The sequence below is a fragment of the Bison bison genome, unplaced genomic scaffold (assembly GCF_000754665.1).
Source record: "Bison bison bison isolate TAMUID 2011002044 unplaced genomic scaffold, Bison_UMD1.0 scf7180017864340, whole genome shotgun sequence".
In the NCBI taxonomy this organism is placed as follows: domain Eukaryota; kingdom Metazoa; phylum Chordata; class Mammalia; order Artiodactyla; family Bovidae; genus Bison; species Bison bison.
The window spans coordinates 4,686,631-4,703,969 of record NW_011494912.1 but is presented as its reverse complement, the minus strand read 5'-3'; the positions used below and the strand labels follow the sequence as shown (position 1 = coordinate 4,703,969).

The window sequence follows — 17,339 nt, the reverse complement described above, 5'->3', positions numbered from 1 at the left end:
TTTCTTTGGGATTGGAATGAAAACTGACCTTTTGCAGTCCTGTGGCCACTGCTGAGTGTTCCAAATTTGCTGGCATATTGAGTGCAGCACTTTTACAGCTTCATCTTTCAGGATTTGAAATAGCTCAACTGGAATTCCATCACCTCCACTAGCTTTGTTCGTAGTGATGCTTTCTAAGGCCCACTTGACTGCACATTCCAGGATGTCTGGCTCTAGGTGAGTGATCACACCATCGTGATTATCTTGGTCGTGAAGACCTTTTTTGTACAGTTCTAAGGTTTACAAGACCACAAACACATGCCTATCACCATATCAGGCTCTGCTCAGATAACACTAAAAAATTCTACTTTTCTAAATAATTTTTCTCTCTCCCACTTAAGCTCTCCCCGCCAGTCCTTTCCTAACACTATTACGCACAACTTGCTTCCTCTCTCCAGACCTCATCTCTCTCTACAGTAGTTGTATTCAGCAGCCTCCCAAAACACTAAATTCTACTAAACCAAAGACAAAAAAATTTTTAACCTATTGCTTTTGGTTCTGATTTTAATGTGTTACTGAAGCAAGCACAAACCCATTGCCTTTGGGACAGGCAGATCACAAGTGATCAACTTTAATTCTCCATGAATTATTTTAAATTTCCTTTGTATCAGGAAAGAATCCAAAGTACTCTTTCATGGTCTACTTATCTGTGCCTTAAGTATATTCTGTCTTGGCTGTGATGCCAAAAAGTTTTTTAAGACAGCTGATTTTATAAAAAGGAAAAAGAAACATACATAAACTCAAAAAAGAAGGATCAGTGAAATAGCAAATAATATTGGGGAATAAGAAATTACTCTTTAGAGATGCAAAATACATAATAAGATAAGTATACGCTCTTAATTTGTAGACTGGTTATCTTACATGACTCCCCATTTCTCTAAGCAGAATCACTGTCTTCTTACGGCAGTTGTCTAAACAAGCTTGTACTCCCTAGTCTCCATCTGAATTACAGCCAAATTTCATTAAGTTAATATTTTAAGCCCTCATTAGAAAATTTCAGAATAGCCAGTTTCTTCAGAAATTGCTTTTCAACAGATAAATTCCTGGAATTCTAAGTCTCTGGCTCCTACAATAAGTGTGGATCAGTTTTTTTGTTCTAATAAAACCCAGAGACCTTTTATGTTATTCATATTATTTGAATCACTAAGCTAAAATACATAAAATACAACTGTAAAATTTTAAAAGGAAAATATTTAAGGACTTAAAAGATTCAAGAGTCTTAAAACTCATTTACAGATGATTTTATATAGAATTCTTTATCTTTGCTTGATCATGCTGGCCTAGAATAAGAAAACATGGTAATGCTAAACCATGGTTGGAGGTCTTTTCCAAGGTTTGAAAAAATATATATATTTCTCAATATACTTTTGCTAGCGATATCAACATAAGATGATTGACATAATTTAGTTCATGACTCACTTGTAAGATATCCTTAGTTTTTCATAATTGTAAGGAAGATATAAAAAGAGAAATCCTGAATTCTGACTTAGTTTTAATGCACCAGCAGCCCTCTCCTGATCACTTTCTGGCCCAGAGATCAAGATGAAATATCAGTATGTAAATAAGTAATTTTTATCAACAAAAGGAAATAAATACCCTCAAAACCCACATTTAAAAAATATTACTGAAGAAACCCTGAGATGGAAAAGGCAATAAGAAATCCAAGGCCAATGTCTTAGCTTCTGTCGTTTACTTTCTGCTGGTTCTAATTAGACTAGTCTCAGTTTTCCCATCTGGAAAGTAAGATTAATACAGATATACCATATAACTTCATCAGAATATTGTGAAAACCCAGTGAGATAAATAAAGGGAAAAAAAAAACAGAGGGGAATGTTAGATTTTCTACTAATTCTTTTCAAAGTTGTTAGTATATTTGACCTTATCTGACAATACAAATATCAGCTTTCATTTTTAGCAATCAATTTTCAAAATATTTTCAACACCATACCTCATTCCAAGAAAGATCTGAGACAAAAAAGCACATGCATGTAATGTTTCTTTGTTTTAATTATGCAATCACAGTAAAAATAAGTCACATTAGAAGAGGAGATATTCAATGCAACCTCTCTCCTACCAACCCCATTATCACCACCTATATGAAACAGATACATGTGAAAAAATTTTGAATTCATTATTTAAAATTAGAGTTTAAAATCTACTGTAAATCTAATCCTATTGGAGCCATCAGAAAAAATAAATTCATTTAATAGTGTCCTATCCTTCTGTCCAAAATTAAGGTGCCTTACCTTGTATGGATCAAGCAGAAAGTCACTGAATTTGCTAGGCAGGGAGTATTTCTTCACTAATTCATCTTCTACCACCCAAGGCGCATTTTCACCAGTACCAGCCCGTAACGCATTGTGCCGTATAAAGTATCGAAGTATCTCCTTATTTGGTGGGCGTTCTGTACGAATCAAGCTGTCTGCTGGCACATTACTGATGATCTAGATTAACAAAGAAAAATAACTCATTACTGGGGTCAAAAGCAATTTACCAATGAGAACAAAGATCTATACTTTCTCCAGAGAACTCCTAATTCCACCTATACAATAGGGTTATCACCTTTTTCAGAGACAGAAGGTTAATATATCTCAATTTGTCAACATGTATCAAAGTCTGAAAAATGCGTCTATCCATTGCCCACAGTTCCTCTTATTAAGAACTTAGAAATAAATGGAGAGTCATCATCAACTGCTTACAAAAGGCAGGGGGTGGGGAGGAAGGGAAAATACATAAAGGTATATCCATAAAGGACTCATGTTTCAAATTAAAATATCCACATAGACACTATGCAGACAACAGGGCAAAGAGTTTCTCAACCAGGACAGTTATAGAATCATCCAGGGTTCTATTACAATGCAAATGCTTGGGCCTCATCCCAAAGCTACTGAATCAGAAGAATTTGTGGTGGTGAAGTCTGGAAATCTGCATTTTTAATAAACTCCCTTGGTGACTATCATATGTACTTAACAACCTGAGAATACTGTTTTGGAAGAAAATTTAATGATACTCATACAGTAAATGAAAAAAGCAAGTTACAAAATATTATATACAGAATAGTCCCATTTTTGAGAGTCATTTAAAGACTAACCACCCATTAACCACATCTATATTCACCAATGATCATCTCTAAGTATGGGATCAGAGATATCTTTTTTCTTATTTGTATTTTCTATTTTTCTATAAAACCATATTTCACAGTAAACCATACTTACTACATGTAAACCAAACTATTTACAATCATTAATCAGAAAACAAACGTTAATTAGGGAAGTGATTGAGACTTGCTAGCAATGTTTTAACAACCCACCTTGCTGAATGGGACATAAAACATTTAGTAAAATAAATTGTATTTAACACCCAATTTTAAAATATAAAGAAATCCTGATAATGCAATTAAGTCTTCAGATCACTATCTATAAAACAAACGATTCAAAATGAAATAAGACTTGTCAACTTTTTGACGTGGGGAAAAGAAACAACACTCTAAAAGAGGCTTTCTCAGGCCTCAGCTCCTTCTTCTATTAAAAAAACCAGTGTACAGCTGCCTTCCACACCTAGCTGCCCCAAAACTTTCTAATAAGATTTTATATGTACAGAAATACCAGTACCTGAAAGCCACATGCCATGTTTCATGAAATCTAAGATGTTATTAATGAAAGAAAGACACATTATGCACCACAAAGAAAAAAATTGCCAACTGATATTAAGATACATCCTGATTCCAAAAGATACAAACGGCTATATATAAAATAGGTAAAGTCCTAATGTATAGCACAGGAAATTGTATTAAGTATCTTTTAATAAACTACAATGAAAAAGAATATACATATATATATGTGTAACTGAATCACTCTGCTGTACACCAGAAACTAACACAACACTGTAAATCAACTATACTTCCATTAAAAAAAAAAGGATACATCCTGAATCTGGGCATGTAAAAATATGGAAATTGAACATCTCAGCATCAGTACTACATAGTACTAAGTTACTTAAACGGTATTTACCATTTTAGATGATTAGCTCCACAGATTCCTTGTAAAAGCACTGGTTAGAGTTAACTCAGTTTTTGAGCTTATTTTATTACAAATAGCTCTACTTTTAATTGGGAAGAGCTATTTCCTCAGGAAGTCCAAAACCACTGGAAACAATTATTTTTTTCAGACAACTGACTTTGAAGCTCAAACGCAAATTACTCTTACACTCTAATAATTCCTATTAGAAAGGAAAAAGCATGTGCTCTCCTAGGAAAGAAAATTCAATTTAACTTAAAGTCATAATTACGAAGACCAGAAAACCACTCAGAATTTGTTGTAGAAACAAATTCATTCACACAGCACATCTATGAGCAAACTAGCTCTTGGGCCCTTCCTCACACAGCATTCATTCTGTGTAAGAGGCTCAATACAAAGCGCCACTAACCTTGTCCTCATCCTGCAGCTTCACATCATACTTGTGGGGCAGAAACTTTGGAGGAGCCCATTTCCTCTCTCCTTTTTTTAATGAAGTAGGAAGTTTTCGTGGAGATCTGCGTGCTCTGTCATCTAGTCAAATAAACAGAAAATTAGTGGAAAAAAAAAGTAATTCTTTTAATTCTGCCCATTCATTCATTAACAATAACTTTACCAAACACGTACTCTGCAACCAGGCACCGAGTGATGGGACCCAAACATAAACTGTAAAGCCTTTACCTCAAGTAGCTAAAGTCTATGGGAGAAGTCAGTAATAATTACAAGGAGGAAAATACTATAATAGAGGTTGGTATAGGAAATTACTACAGGGAGAAAAATACTCAAAAAGAGAGAAGTATGAATTTAGCCTGGAAGATAGGCAGAGAAGACCTAGAAAGAACATGACCTGTTCAGAGACTACAAATAATGAGATACGAGTGAATATGATCTACAGTATAATTTTTTTTAAACAAATCAGATTACAGGACTTCCCTGGTGGTCCAGTGGTTAAGATTCCAGGGGGCACAGGTTCAATCCCTGGTCAGGAAGCTAAGATCCCACATGCCACCTAGTATGGCCAAAAAAAAAGAAATTAGCCTAAAGAGGTAAGTAGAGGTTTATAAATTATAATGAACCTTGCACAACACTTAAATAGATTGGAATTTGTCTTACGGGCATAGGGAAACAAAGGATTTTTGATCTAACTAACCAGATGTACATTTTGGAAAGAGAACTAATGTGAAAAATTAAGAAGAGGAAAAAGACACTTTCAGCAGTCAGAAAATGAATAAAATGGGAAGGTGAGACTGAAGACAGGAAATCAGAAGATATAATTGTAAACATCTGAATTCATGTATCAGGAATGGTGAAGCGATCAGCTGAGACGACAGACCTGGAAACCAACTAGATGTGGGAGATGCTAAAGGCTTCCCAGTGTTCTGCCTTAGAAACCAAGCAGATGTGTTGAAAAATGAAAAGGAGACAGAACAAAATCATATGAAAACAAACAAAATCTAAAGGACAGCAGTGGGGAGAGGAAGCAAACAGAAAAATAGTGGGAGAAAAAGGAGACCCTGATATTAAATAAACTAAAAATGAGAGTGACCAGCAGTGTAAAATATGAAAGTAAATAAAGCACACTAAGAAGCAAGCAGTGGATCTGGCCGTCAGGGGTCACCTAAAACCCGACTAGGGACAGTTTCAGGAGTAAAGAAGCACGAGTTAACACGTGAGGATAAACTCATGGTCCAAAAGCGGCGACAACACTCTCAAGAACTTTGGCTTGAGTGAGTCAGTCAGAAAGAGAACAGGGTCCAGGAAAAGGACGTTTTGCTTTTGGGAAATGGGACTTCATTTATAAGTTGAGAATAACCATTCAAGAGCACTGCAGTGCAGAATAATAAAGTTAACCCAATCCTGAGAAAGCAGGAAGGAATGGAATTCAGAGCAGGTATTGTGACCAAGAGGAAGGACAGTTCTTTTCTGATAGAGGAACACAGAAATTCATAACAGTGAGGTTAAGAATACAAAGCTGAAAAGTTCCTGCCTAATACATTTCCCCCCATAAAGTAGAAGGAAGACTACCTTGTAAGAAAACATTTTGAATACTGGAATTTGTCTATCATATTTCTGTGGAAATGCAAAACATTCAGAGTACATCGTAACATTCTTTGGCCCGCCTACTTCGGCCACCTGATGTGAAGAACTGACTCATCTGAAAAGACCCTGATGCTGCAAAAGATTGAGGGCAGGAGGAGAAGGGGACGACAGGATGAGATGGCTGGATGGCATCACCGACTCAATGGACATGAGTTTGGGTAAACTCCGGGAGTTGGCGATGGACAGGGACGCCTGGCATGCTGCAGTCCATGGGGTTGCAAAGAGTTAGACACGACCAAGCGACTGAACTGAACTGAGCCCGCCTACCATTCTTTCCAAAGACCAGCAATAACATTATATCCCAAAACTGAAACCTAAACTAAGGCATGTAACATCCTAAAAAAGAAGCCAAAGTCTAAAACTAGGGGTTCCTAAGTACACAATGCTTAAGGAATAAAGCTAACAGCTGTAACACATTAGTGGTATTCTGATGATCTGATTCTGTGATCTTTTATTTTTGGCCTAGCTTGGAGGGATCTCAGTTCCCCCGATCAGGGATCAAACCACTGCCTCCTGTGGTGGAAGCACAGAGTCCTAACCATTGGACCATCAGGGAAGTCCCTTTCAATGATCTGATTCTAGTAGTGTTAGAGGACGTATCATCAGTCAACACTTAACCAAAACACTTTTCAACCTCAAGTCTTGGGTATGTAAGTAAAACTTCAGTATCAAAAAGAAGGAAAAGAGAAACTGAAAAACACTGATATCAGCATTAATAATACAGAGTGAAAAAATTGAAGCATCAACAACTGAGGTGGATGCATTACAACAGTCTCAGAAGTTTCCTTGGGACAAGAAAAGGACATCCCTTTAAAACCATCTGCACACGCCCAAAACATAAGGAGACACAAAACAGAATGGAAGCATACAGCATATGCTCTAATAAAATGCTCTAATTCAAACTTCGTAAGTTACATAATGAGGTAAAATGTGATCCTCTGACAGTCAAGAGGAAGAAGCTCAACATACTCAAACCCTGTCAGTACTCATATCTTCAGAGATAGAAGAAATCTATTCCAGTTAAATTCCTAACTGACACAGATTTTTTTAAAAGGGGGGAGGAAAACCTCAGAGGATAAATAATTTTCCCAATGTGTAATGTCTCAATTCTTCAACTTTCAAAACATTATGTTAGGTCTCCAGGTCCCTACTTTTAGACACCATAGTGCTTCAGAATTCTGGCAGTTCCCATCTGAGAAGGAATGTGAGTTACAGATAACAGACAAAAGGAAGTACCTCAAAACCATTGCACTGGCTTGCAATGTGAAGAAGAAACAGGGATTAGAATTTATCCCTCCTACTCAGATCACCCCACTTCCAAGCCTATACAGATAATTCCAACTTAAAGAGAAAAAGAAGGCAAACCTTCTTTCCCATCTTGAGTAGCTTGATATGTGCACACAGATTTCTAAGCAACTAGAGGAAATGACTTCCAAATCCCTTAATTGTGAAAGGAGATTTAAATCCTGAGTGACAGTATAGGTATGTTTTCCAAAGCATAAACAAACAAAAGCACGTCTATCTAACAACAAAATTCAATTACAAACTGAGTTGCTAGAGAACTCAAAAAAGATTTGTGCATAATAAAATAAACAGAGTAGCATAGCTCAATGAGGAAAGACAGTATCATACATACTAATACTCTCTCTCCTTCCTTCTTCTTCTTTCCCAACTGCCTCCTTCTTCTGATGGTCCTGAGCGATTTGGCTAGAATTCTCTTTGTCGCTTGAGGGAGAGTCACAGGAGCCATCAGATTTCTTCTCAGTGGCCTCTTCATCTACTTTCTCCAAAGGATGAATCTTAACAATCCTCACTTTGAGCATTTTTTCCTTCCCAACCTATAAGAAAAGATAGGAGAGAGTCAAAGATAATAATTAAGAACTATAAACCTAAAGGTAACGGTGATACGCATTCCACATCACCTGACCAAAAAAGTACACAAAAACTCTAAAGGAGTCAAGTACAGTGATTTTTTTTCCAACCTTATTTCCCAGACCTCTAGTTTGAAATAGGACATCTTAAAAAAATAAAATGATCACCATCTAGTTCATAATTCATGTACCAACGTATTAAGGCCAAACCGTAACTACTATACAAACCTGGTATGTGTAAATAAAGTTCAAGAATTTCCATTTTCTAAAAAAATCAATTACATACGGATATCCAATTATTCCAGAACCATTTATTGAAGACTATCTTTTCTTCACTTTAATTACCTTTCCACCTCTATCAAAACTCAGCAGACTGTATGTGTGTGTGCCCACGCACGCATGCGTGTGCATATGTGTCTATTTCTGGATGCTGTTCTGTCCCACTGATATATCTGCCTATAATTATACCAAATTATACCATCTTAATAAGGTTCAAAACCAGAGAGCATCAGGATTCTACTTTTGCTGTTCTTTTTCAAAGTTGTTCTGGCTAGATTCTTTGCATTACAATCACTCTTTTTTTTATCCAATTTTTTATCCAATCTGACAATCTCTATCTTTTAATTGAAGCTTTAAAATATTTATCTCTGGAGAAGGAAATGGCCACCCACTTCAGTATTCCTGCCTGGAAAATCCCACGGATGGAGGAGCCTGGTGGTCTACAGCCCACTGGGTTGCAAAGAGTTGGACACGACTCAGCAACTTTCACCTTAGAACATTTATGTTACATATAATTATAGATATGGTTGGAGAAGGCAATGGCAACCCACTCCAGTACTCTTGCCTGGAAAATCCCATGGACGGAGGAACCTGGTAGGCTGCAGTCCATGGGGTCGCGAAGAGTCGGACATGACTGAGCGACTTCACTTTCACTTTTCACTTTCATGCATTGGAGAAGGAAATGGCAACCCACCCCAGTGTTCTTGCCTGGAAAATCCCAGGGACAGCGGAGCCTGGTGGGCTGCCGTCTATGGGTTCGCACAGAGTCGGACACGACTGAAGCGATTTAGCAGCAGTAGCAGCAGCATAGATATGGTTACATATTTTCTATTTAGTTTCATCAAAACTAAAAATGTCTGCTCTTCTAAAGACACTGTTAAGTAAATCAAAATACAAGTCCTAGATTGGAACAAAAAAAGCATATATATAGCAAAGGATTTGTATCCAGAAAATACAAATAAGTCTCACAACTTAAAAACAAGAAAATAATCCAATTTAAATTAAATTTTAATTTTAAAATGGAGGAAGATTTGAACAGACATTTCACCAAAGGAAACACAAATAAAAGGTAGCAACAAGCAGAAAAGGTGCTCAACATTATCAGTTATTAAAAGAGAAAATACTCAAGAATAAAAACCCTAGTCAAAGGGCATATTGTATTCAATAATGCCAAAGCAGTTACCGAAATAGTTAGCAATGGATGAGCAGCTCCACAGTCTTGTCAAAACTTGGCATTATTTTAACTTTTCTTTATTCACTAATCAGATGTGTATAAAATGATCTCACTGTGGTTTCCATTTGACTTTCTGGATTCCTGATGAATATAAACGTCTTCTCATACGTTCACAGACACACCTCTCTCCCTCTTCTGGAACTCCTCCTCCTCCACCTTGCAGTATTTTCCTTTCACCACTCCAAGTCCATCTCAGTCTTCTCGACCTTGCTCTGTGCTTAAACAGGCTGATCTTAATGAACTATATCAAAGGGCTCCTTTCTCCCTAGGTTTTGAGGAGTTCAACCCATGGGGAGCATAAGCAGAAAATCACAGGGTGAAAGAAAGCTGACACCAGGGTGACACTGGCATCTCCTGACTATCAGCCTCAGCAGGCTGGCTGCTTCTCGCTATACCAAAGCACTTTTCTACAATTACATCATTCTCTCCTAGTTCCAGTAACCTTCCCTTCCCCTCATTTACTTGGAGTTTAGAAGCAGTAAAGCCTCTCCACTATTGACTGCCATGAGGTACTTAACCTTTCCTTGTTGGTTTTCCTTGACTTAGATCAGACTGTGATCTGAGGTTTCTTTTTCAAACTCAATTCAATTACACCATTTGAATAATACCATCTGTTTCCTGCCAGAACACTGAATGATATAAAGTGTGTGATTAAAACCCAATGATGATTCCACAGACATTACAAATATAAAAAGTAGCTGGGAGATACAGGGAGTCAAAGTAAACTGAGGAAAGAACAAGAACTTTGGAACCAGACAAGGACTTACTGGCTACTGCTGGGTTAACCTAAGCCATCACCCTCCTCCTTTTCTCCCTCCTTCTGAGGCTTCAAAAAAAGGGAGAAAAAAAAAAGGGAGTATTCACTTTCTTAGCCCCCTTGTGGCTGAAGATGGTTATGTAAGCCATGGTATAGTCAATAACATGTAAAGATAAAAGGGAATGGGGAAGAATATGCTTCTGATAAAGATTTTCTTACTATGCTTAGACAAGCATTTGCTTGCTCTGAGTAGTCACAATTTTACAATCAAGAGGCAACGAAAATAAGGACAAAACCAAATACACCAAGAACAGAACAGAAAGGCACAAGGACAGCCTCTCCACCAAACTTGGAATTGCCCGCTTCTAAGACTTATTATGTGAGATAATCAACTGTCTTCACTGGTTAAGCTGATGCTGCCCAAAACGGCTGTCCCCCAGGTGTTCATATCATCACATCCTGGAGGTGTTAGAACTGCCAACTCTCAGGTCCTACCCTAGATCCTCCATGTAAAGTCTCAGGGGACAGGGCCCAAGAATGCATATTCATAAACCCTCAAAGTAATTTTATTTAGGCTAAACTTTGAGAAGTCCTGGCCACTGTCAGTCAGCTATTTCATTACATACTAGTACACTGTATCAACCTGAACAAGCTATTTAAACATCTAAGCCTGTTTACCGCCTCAGCCTTTCTGTGCAGATTCTATAAGATATTATATAAAGCAACCAGCCCAGTATCCGGTACATACAGAACTTCAACAAATGAATCTTATTTTAAACTTTCAAAGGACTATGTAGGGATTGCTTTAGTGTTATGTAAATAGTTTACCTATGACTTTAGTAAACCCTTTAGTAATAGTAATAGTCACCCTACCTATTTACTTCAGTGATAGTTATCCTCTAGTAATGGGCTGGAAAATTAAACAAACTTATACAGAAAGAAGTCAACTCAACCACTGTTGTAGGGAAATGGAAATCTTTTGCCTTAGATTCCATAGATTTGGACTAAAAATAGCTGAGTCTTTTACATAGTTCTAAAACTTAGTGATTAAAATACTTAAATGTTTAAAAATATATTTGATACTATTACGTAAAGGGGACTTCAATATTACTCACAAAGAAATAATGTTGTCATCTGGTTAGTGAATCAAATCACATTAAAAAAATAAGTAAAAACAGGCGCTCACCTCAAAGTCACACTCTTCTCCCACTGCGTATTTGGTCATGATCTCCAACCAAGCAGTATCCACTAGCTTCTCTAAGGAGGCTGTGTTATGGTGAACCATTTCCAGGACAAGTTTCTCATACCAGGCAGGGAACTCCTCCTTCAAACTAAACAAACAAGTCATCAGTTTCCAAGAAAATGCGGAAAAGACTATCCAGAGAGTTATTCGGGTCAACTGAAAAAGTCCTTTAGCACATACAGGCAAGGCACTGGAAAATACAAAGATTATTCATAGAAGTAAATATAAACACCTCACCCTGTCCTCTGCAGCCAGGCACAGACTATCCTTCAAGTGTCACCTTCTTCACTAAATCTCGTGGAGTTTTCCCCAGCAACTCTAAGTTAGTCTTGCTAACCTCTGAATTCCCACTGTACTTTATTACTTTGTGTGAAGGAGAGCAATTTATTTTCATCAATTCTCTGATCTGTTCCTAACAGCTGTCCACCTGATTGTCTTTGGGTTATCCAGGTACATCACCATATTACAAGCAACAATAACTGATCTCCCCCTTACTACTCTTTATTTTCTTTATTTGCTATAGGTTAATGGTTATCATCTTTCATTCGAAGAGAACTTTTATACACGCAAAAACACATCCAGAAGGTAGCATTATCTTTATTTTGTAAACAGCAAAGTGTACATGTTTTTACAGTACAAACGATTGTGCCTAGGCACTGTGATGAATTTTAGCATAAATCAAACATGACACCTGCCCTCTAGTTTACAGGCTACTATAGGTGTCAGCAACAGCCTATGAGCCAACTCCACCCTGCTACCAGTACTTTTTTTGGTAAATAAAATTTTATTGGCACCTAGTCACTCCCATTCATTTATGGTATTATCAATAGCTCTTTTCACTGTACAACATCAAAGTTGAATAGTTGAGACAGAGACCATATGGCCCACAAACCCTAAAATATATTAACTGGCACTTTACAGAAAAGGCAGGCCAACCCGGAGTCTAGTACACTAAAAAGGTATAAACATAAATAACGCTAATTCAAAACGGAACAACGTCAGTGACCCAAGCAAAGAAACAGGCACCAGGTTAACAGACTTGACTAATTATTAATCAGTGATGGAGCCATTACTAGAGCCCAGGTCTCAAGTGAAGATAGTGCTCTGTTACACAGGCAAAAGAGCAGAATGGTATTCATTACTAAACTGTATGCTCTCTGTTTATATACTATTAAGAGAAGTCAATGAGAAGTCCACAGAAAACGTTTTTACTCTGAATTTCCAAAAGGGTATTGTTTCTCTATAATAACTATAAATAGTTGTCTCACTGTATCTCACTGTTCGCTGAACCCGTGGTAGGCAAGGTGTGATGAGGGAAGCTGGAAGAAAACTTACGGAACCATAGGAACCACAGACATGTTTATTTTCTCCAGGTTGGCACAGCAGCCGTGAGGCAGCCGTTCTGACCTAGTGGACGTGGCCATAATGAAGCTGCAAGGGCTTTTCACGTGGAGCTTATATACGTTTACAGAACAAAGTGGCCTGTGCCCAAGCAGGGACCCATCGTGATGCGCATGCGCAGTGCTGTAAGTATTACTCTCAGCTGTTACAGAACCATGTATTTACAAACCGTGGGGTGAGAGCGAGAGAGCCTGACTACCACCACCTTGGCTACTTTGCGCTTTCTCTACACAGAGCATAATCTTTAAAAATTATGAATCAGGGACTTCCCTGGTGGTCCAGTGGCTAAGACTCTGAGCTCCCAGTGCAGGGGGCCCAGGTTCGATCCCTGGTCAGGGAGCTAGATCCCACATGCTACAACTAAGACCCAGAGCAGCCAAATAATAAAATTAAAAAAATAAAAAATTATGAATCCCCATACTGTACACCTGAAACATATAAAACTGCATATCAACTATATTTCATTTTCAAAAAAAAAGTAGTGTTTTATCATCCCTAGTTCCTACTTATTTTTGCAAGCATCTGTTGTCTAAATTCTGAGTATTTTCTTTGAAAGGATACCCAATTACACCCTTTGAACACACACAGAATTTTTTAAGATACCTCATTTAACCATCCCACTCAGGTAAACTATCTTCAAACTGTGTATTTATTTTCAATAGCTGCTATAAATACTGTCTTAAATTTCAAATGACCACAAAATACAGAAAATCCTTTGCTAATTCGCTGCCTCTGTATTACTTCTAGATTATATCAGCTTCCTTTGCTTAGAACCACATTCCCAGAGTATTTATAAGGGAAAAGTATACAGCAAGAATATTCAAAAGCCTGGTACATACCTAAGTTAAGTGTACGCACAACTGTATATCCCACATACTGTGTTACTCACAAAATGACAAGAGGCAAGACACCAGTACATCAATACAATGCATTCCAATTTACGCCCCATAAACTTAAATACAAATACGGTTTGGTGGTTAACAGTCCCCTTTTCCTCATCATGTGAAGACAGCGTTAGAAGGGCAGTGCTTCTCCTACTTACAGTTCAGCAACCTCCTGCTCCTCCTCCCAGGCCTCCTTGTGCGTGAGCTGACTGCTCCCGGTACTCTTACACGTCCAGATGCGCTCACTGTATCTTTCCAAGCGGGCTTCATACTCTCTGTGAGCAGTGGCTCAGGAAAACGATACTCAAGCAACAGACAGACTAATCCACAAACTACTTATCATACATGGAAAAAACCACAGTATCCTCTCTGTAATGCATAGCATAAACTGAAGTCAAGAGTTTTCAGCTGGCAAATCCAAGCAAGATGATTAACACTATTCACCCAAATTTCACTTCACAAGACTCCCACAGAACTAAGAATTATAAGAAAAGAATTAAGGCAAAATAAAACCCAAGAGATAAGGAATAAGAATCTAAGGTATGTGAAACTCACAACTCAAATGAAAGAATCAGTTCCACAGTAAGATAAAATGGCTACACCAGTTTCCCAGGCAGTTGGGAATAATAACCCTGTACACACGGTCATGATCCATTTACTAATAATCTTCCAGTCTACCTTGGAAACACTTCTTGATTCTCTTGGGTTTAAAAAATAAATACCATAAAATCCTAAAAATAATTCTGGCATAGTAGCACCCCACTCCAGTACTCTTGCCTGGAGAATCCCACGGATGGAGGAGCCTGGTGGGCTGCCGTCTATGGGGTCGCACAGAGTCGGACACGACTGAAGAGACTTAGCAGCAGCAGCAGTATGTATCCAGAGTTATGTTATCTCCAGTAACACCACGTTCACAAGTCATTTACCAGTACTTAGCCCATCTTTGTGAGGGAGAGGGAGGAAGAGATCATCCAACTAGTGCCTGTACATGGGAACTTTCCACACCACCCCAACTGGAGTTCATTATCAGCCAGCCACATTCCAATTCAAATGACAGGCAACTAATTTACTTTTATGCACAGGAGAAGATGCTATGCAGGAAAACTGACACCACAACTAGAGAATTAACTGCCAATCTCTGTACTTTCCAAGTGACAGTTTCTATAATGGTTGAAATAAAAAGTATTTAAACAGCTCCTCTTGTAATATTACTGAACAACTAAACAAATAATTCATTTTTAATATAAAGGAGATTCTTGGTCTTCTAGGGCTATTATGAGTTAAAAGAAAAATGACAGGGATAAATCCACAAATAATCCAAAACTGTAGTTTTAGTCAATAAATAAGTACCTTCTCTCACTGTATCATTCTCTGGATCTGCCAAAAACAAAACGTCTCTTTTTCCTCAGGGGGGTGATGATAATATTTAAATGATTAAACTATTAAAACAGAGTACCAGTGAAAACCAGGAGTCAGACTTCCATAGAGCCCTATGCAAATCCAATCACTGAAAATCTATAAAATCCTATGGTGAAAATGGACTAGCACGGCTTCCATAGGGACAGTAAATCACCAGCAAAATGGGTTTGTTTTCTGTTTCTCTATTTGCACCTGGGGAGGGGAGGTAAAATAAAAACAATCAGTAAGTGGATTTATTTAAACATTCAAAAAGCTTAATAACATTCTAATACATCATTCGTCTACACTGAAGAAATGTACTGCACCATCAGAGAGAATATGAGATTAACAAATATATCCTAAAGAGAAAGCATTACGTTTTTATTACTGTTACTTTCAATAGTTGGAATAACGTGCCAAGTCCATTCTCCTCAGACTAAAACCCATATGGCCAATAGGACTGCTACCACCCAGATGCCTCAGTGATTCCTCAAATCCAACTTTTTCTAAACTCTCACTACCCCTCCACTCCTGCTCAAACGTGCTCTTTAACAGATACTCCCAATCTCACTGAATGGTCCAAGTCAGAACTCAGGGACTCATCCTAACCTCTTGAGCCCCCTTACTGTAACCACTTACATACTTTTCAGTTCAGTTCTTTCTCTCCCATAACAGAGCCATTCTCCAAATCCAGCTTCTGATCCTCATTTCTCAAGCAGTCATAATATTTTAAAACATTTAACTGGCCTCACTGGTAATCTTCTTCTCAGGTCCTTTGTGCTTCTCACGCTCACATCCTTTTTCTCCCCAGTCTCATTTGCTTTTAAACCCATTTCTTCTGATTTAAAAATCTCACTTGCCCTCAGGCCCCTTGAAATGCAAACATGTTACATCGGGAAAAATACTCTGACCCCCCCACAGAACTGAAAACCTCTTATCAAGATTTTATTGGGTTTTATTTTCTAAGATTTTTATTTTCAGAAGGAAAAAAAAAAGGAAACTAGTTTCAAACAATATATATTCAAATAGCAAATACTGATTGATTATGGTTTTTCAAATACAGTAATGACAGTCCCTTCTACCCTGATACAAGTCTTTCCCACCCGCCTTTGAAAATCTTTATCAGTACAGCATTCTCCTTCTGGGTGGCCTCATCCACTCCCATTAACTTCAATTACTATCTACAAATGCTAATAACTTCTATCAGCAGCTCAGTCCCCTCTCTCTGAACTCCAGGCCCATATATAGATATATACTAGCAACACATACATCTCCATTTGGAGAGCCTCAGCAATTCAACGTAAGAATGTCCAAACTAAACACTTCATGACTCCACAGTCAAAATAAACAACTGATCCTCTTCTAGGTGAAACCCCACATCTCAGACTGTGACTCAAACCCAGTTACATTGCAGATGGGACTTGAACCCAGTTTCCCTGCTGAAGTCGCACACCTGGTCTCAAGACTTAATGAAGCTCAGGTTCTTTAGTATCAGCACAGAAGGAATTCAGCAAGAAGCAAAGCTATAGGCAAGAAGTAGATTTATTAACACAGAACACTTGTGAAGGATGCAAGCAGTCAGGCTCTGCCCTAAGAACTAAATGGGAAAGCAGGTTTATTTAGGGAGACACACACTCCACAGAGTGGGGCCATCTCAGAAGCTGAGAGGCCCTGAAATACGGGATGGTTAGTTTTTAATGGTTTGGGTAAATTCATAGGCAGTAGTAGGAAGATTATTCCAATTATTTTGGGGAGAGATCAGAGAGAGAGAGATCACTCACTCAGTTGTGTCCGACTCTTTGCAACCCCACGAAACGCAGCACGCCAGGCCTCCCTGTCCATCACCAACTCCTGGAGTTCACTCAGACTCAAGTCCATCGAGTCAGTGATGCCATCCAGCCATCTCATCCTCTGTCATCCCCTTCTCCTCCTGCCCCCAATCCCTCCCAGCATCAGAGTCTTTTCCAGTGAGTCAACTCGTCGCATGACGGTGGCCAAAGTACTGGAGTTTCAGCTTTAGCATCATTCCTTCCAAAGAAATCCCAAGGCTGATCTCCTTTAGAATGGACTGGTTGGATCTCCTTGCAGTCCAAGGGACTCTCAAGAGTCTTCTCCAACAC

The 17,339-nt window shown here is 38.2% G+C and overlaps 1 protein-coding gene across 1 annotated transcript in view; it reads right to left on the bottom strand.

Moving 5' to 3' along the window:
* BAZ1B (bromodomain adjacent to zinc finger domain, 1B) overlaps window positions 1-17,339 on the bottom strand; it is a 56,610-nt gene that overhangs the window by 30,981 nt on the left and 8,290 nt on the right. Inside the window, exons 3-7 of the mRNA XM_010854351.1 lie at window positions 13,980-14,109; window positions 11,480-11,624; window positions 7,789-7,990; window positions 4,465-4,586; window positions 2,286-2,483 (exon numbers count right to left, since the gene is read on the bottom strand). Of these exons, the coding sequence (XP_010852653.1) occupies window positions 2,286-2,483; window positions 4,465-4,586; window positions 7,789-7,990; window positions 11,480-11,624; window positions 13,980-14,109 (797 nt within the window). The remainder of the gene's footprint in view (window positions 1-2,285; window positions 2,484-4,464; window positions 4,587-7,788; window positions 7,991-11,479; window positions 11,625-13,979; window positions 14,110-17,339) is intronic.